This window comes from Aythya marila, assembly GCF_965140915.1.
Source record: "Aythya marila genome assembly, chromosome: 2".
Taxonomy (NCBI): domain Eukaryota; kingdom Metazoa; phylum Chordata; class Aves; order Anseriformes; family Anatidae; genus Aythya; species Aythya marila.
In genome coordinates, this window is record NC_139043.1 from 81,228,493 (window position 1) to 81,231,408 (window position 2,916).

Sequence of the window (2,916 nt, forward strand, 5' to 3'; positions counted from 1 at the left end):
AAAAAAAAAAAAAAAAATAAACACTACTTTTATAAATAATTTAATGTCCTCCCTTCCCACGAAATGCTAGTTGCCGGACAGGAGAAAAGGCTTCTTTTGGCACAGTGATGCTTTGCAGTACAGACCCTACGGCTCCGCAGCAGCCCCCCCACCCCCCTTTCCCACCCTCCCACCACCCCTTCCCCGCCTTCCCGAGTGCACAGCGCGACCCCCGGCTGCCGCCACCGCGGGGACAGCCCCTGCTGTCACCGAAGGCGTCGGTGGCGGGAGGTGCGGGGATTAAAAAAAAAAAGGGGGGGTCCGGAGGGGAAGGCGAAGGAATGGCTGAAGTCAAGTAGTCTCGACGAACAGTAAGAAGCACTTGAGGATCATGGCTACGTCCGAAACGGCACGTTTGGGGCCGGTTTTGGGTTGGGTTGACGCGAACCCGCTGTCATTTCTCTAAGGCACAGTCACCGAAGGCTTTCGCTTGGAGGCTTTGGGCGCTTCTGGGGCTAAAGTGCGGGATCCAGAGCCTCCTCCTCGCCCCCTTCCCCGCCTCCCCTTGCGGGACTGACGGAGGGGGGGGGGCTCCATTAAGCCAGGGGGGTCTCCACGGCGTACGGCTGGAAGGGGGCCGAGCCCCCGGCGGCCGGCTGCACCCGGAGGGGGGCGTACAGCGGGGACCCCGTCTGCGGCCCCCCCCGGCCCCCTTTGTGGAGGCCGGCGGGGAAGAGCGGCTCCGGCGGCCGCTCCCCCGACGGCTCCCCGCGGGGCAGCGCCTGCCGCCCGCCGGGCAGCAGCAGCGGCGGCGGCTCGGGCAGCCCGTAGGCGCAGAGCTGCAGGAGCCCCCCCCCGTAGAGGGCGGCGGGGGGATGCTGCGCGGCCCCCGGGTAGGGCAGCAGCGGGTAGGGACCGGCCAGCAGGTGCGGCGGGGGCGCGGGGGGCGCCGGCCACACGAGGCGGCCGTGGGGCTGCGGGGGAGGCTGCGGGGGGGCGCGGGGCGCCGGCGGCCTCCGGAGGAGGCTCTCGATGGCGAAGGAGCTGGAGAACTTGGCGGCGCCGCCCGCTGTCGCCGCCTCCTTCTTAGCGCCGGGGCCCGGCGCGCAGTTGCAGGGCGAGGAGGCGCAGCAGCACCGCGGGGAGCCGCCGGGGGACGCGGAGCCCGCTCCGGTCGCCTCCCCCGGTGCTGGCGGCGGCGGCGGCGGCGGCGGCGGTGGCGGCGGGGCGGCGACGGGGCGGGCGGGCGGCGGGGCGGCGCGGCTCAGGCGCTTGCGGCGCCGTCGGAAGACGCCGTCGGCGAAGGTGTACTCGCTGCTGGGGTTGAGCATCCAGTAGTTGTCCTTGCCCCAGGGCCGCGCCGGGTCGCGCAGCACCTTGACGAAGCAGTCGTTGAGCGAGAGGTTGTGGCGCACCGAGTTGCGCCAGCCCGTGTAGGCGCCGCGGAAGAAGGGGAAGCGGCTCATCAGGTAGTCGTTGATCTCGGCCAGGGTCAGGCGGCCCCCGGCCGAGTCCCGGATGGCCATGGCGATCAGCGCGATGTAGGAGTAGGGCGGCTTGGGGCGCCGCGTGTAGGGCTTCCCCTTGGCGCTCTCGGGCGGCGGCGGCGGCGGGGGTGGCGGCGGCGGGGGCTGCTGCGGGGCTGGGGGGGGCTGCTGCGGGGGGCGCCCCGTCCTCCCGGCCCCGCCGCCGGGGCTGTTGGCGGCGCAGTCGCCGTCGGAGCCCAGCTCGCTGTCTGCCGGCGCCGGGGAGAGGGAGCCGCTGCCTTCCTGGTCGCTGCCGGCGCTCAGCTTGTCCTCGTAGTGCTGCGAGAACACCTCCAGCTTCATGGCGCCCCGCCGATCGGCCGAGGGGGCGACCCCCGCCCCTCGGCGCGGCCCCGACGGCGAGGCCCGGGGGGAGGCGGCGGGGCCGGGCGAGGCCGGAGGGGGCGGCTCTGGCCTCCGCACCGCCTTGGACAGCTCCGCGGAGGCCGGACGGGCACCGGGGCTCCGCGCCCCGGACAGCTAAGCGGGCACAGGCACCGGCACCGACACCGGGATTGGCACCGGGTTTTTTTCCGAAGGCTTCGCCCTCCGCGTCCTCGTCGCCCTGCGAGGCTGCCGCTCGCTCTCCGTCCCCCTTGTCGCTCACGCGGCTTGCTCCATGGGGCCGGAGGAGAGCGGGTCCCCGCGGAGGGCCGGCTGCCGGGGCTCCTCTCCGCGCCCCCCCGAGCCCGGTGGTCCTCGGGGCGCTGCCGCCGGTCCCGTCGGGCGCTCCCCGGTGGCGGGGCGATGCTCCGGAGGGCCGCCGGGGTCACTCGCTCCGCTCTCTCCGGCTTCCCCCTCGCCGCTGCGGGTCCCCGTCAGCGCCGGGCAGCCGGGCCGGCTCCTCGCTGCGGCGCGGGGAGCAGCCGGGTTATTAGGGTTATTAGTGTTATTGTCATTATCTCTCTCTTCCCCTGTGGTTCTGTGTCTCTCCACCACTTTCAGACCAGCCCATTATAACGCCGGCGAGAGGCGGAGCTAGGACAAAGATCTGAAAGGGTGGTGGGTGGAGAAGCAAGGTAGCAAAGGTGGGTACGCACTAATAAGCCGTATCAGAGCCGTAATTAGCCGAGATGACGGCGAGGTCTTGTTGGAAAGTTACTTTACGAAACTTGTTTGCATTTTCCCTTGCCAGGTTCCTCCCCTTCCCGGGCATTTCGAACGAAGCGGCCGCTCGGCGTGACTCCGCATCGCCGGGCCCGCCTCCCAGGTGTAAAATGCGGAGCGACTTATAGGTGGCAGAGCAGAACCTGGTACGCGCCGTGATTTATTTTAATAGCGCTGCATAGAGCAACAAGTTGTAATGTGACAGCTCAACAACCTGTTGGAAAATAACACGCTGCTTCGCAGCTGGGAATTCCTCATGATTTATGTAGCCCGACAAAGTCGTTTCAGTCCTGGCCCCTCTTTC

At 69.7% G+C, this 2,916-nt stretch overlaps 1 protein-coding gene across 1 annotated transcript; it reads right to left on the reverse strand.

Annotated features, from left to right (window-relative positions):
- Positions 1-210: 210 nt before the first annotated feature.
- Positions 211-2,436, reverse strand: FOXQ1 (forkhead box Q1). Its single transcript, XM_082752123.1, has one exon. The coding sequence runs from the start codon at positions 1,806-1,808 to the stop codon at positions 576-578; it is 1,233 nt and encodes a 410-aa protein (XP_082608249.1). The 5' UTR covers positions 1,809-2,436; the 3' UTR covers positions 211-575.
- Positions 2,437-2,916: the final 480 nt, after the last annotated feature.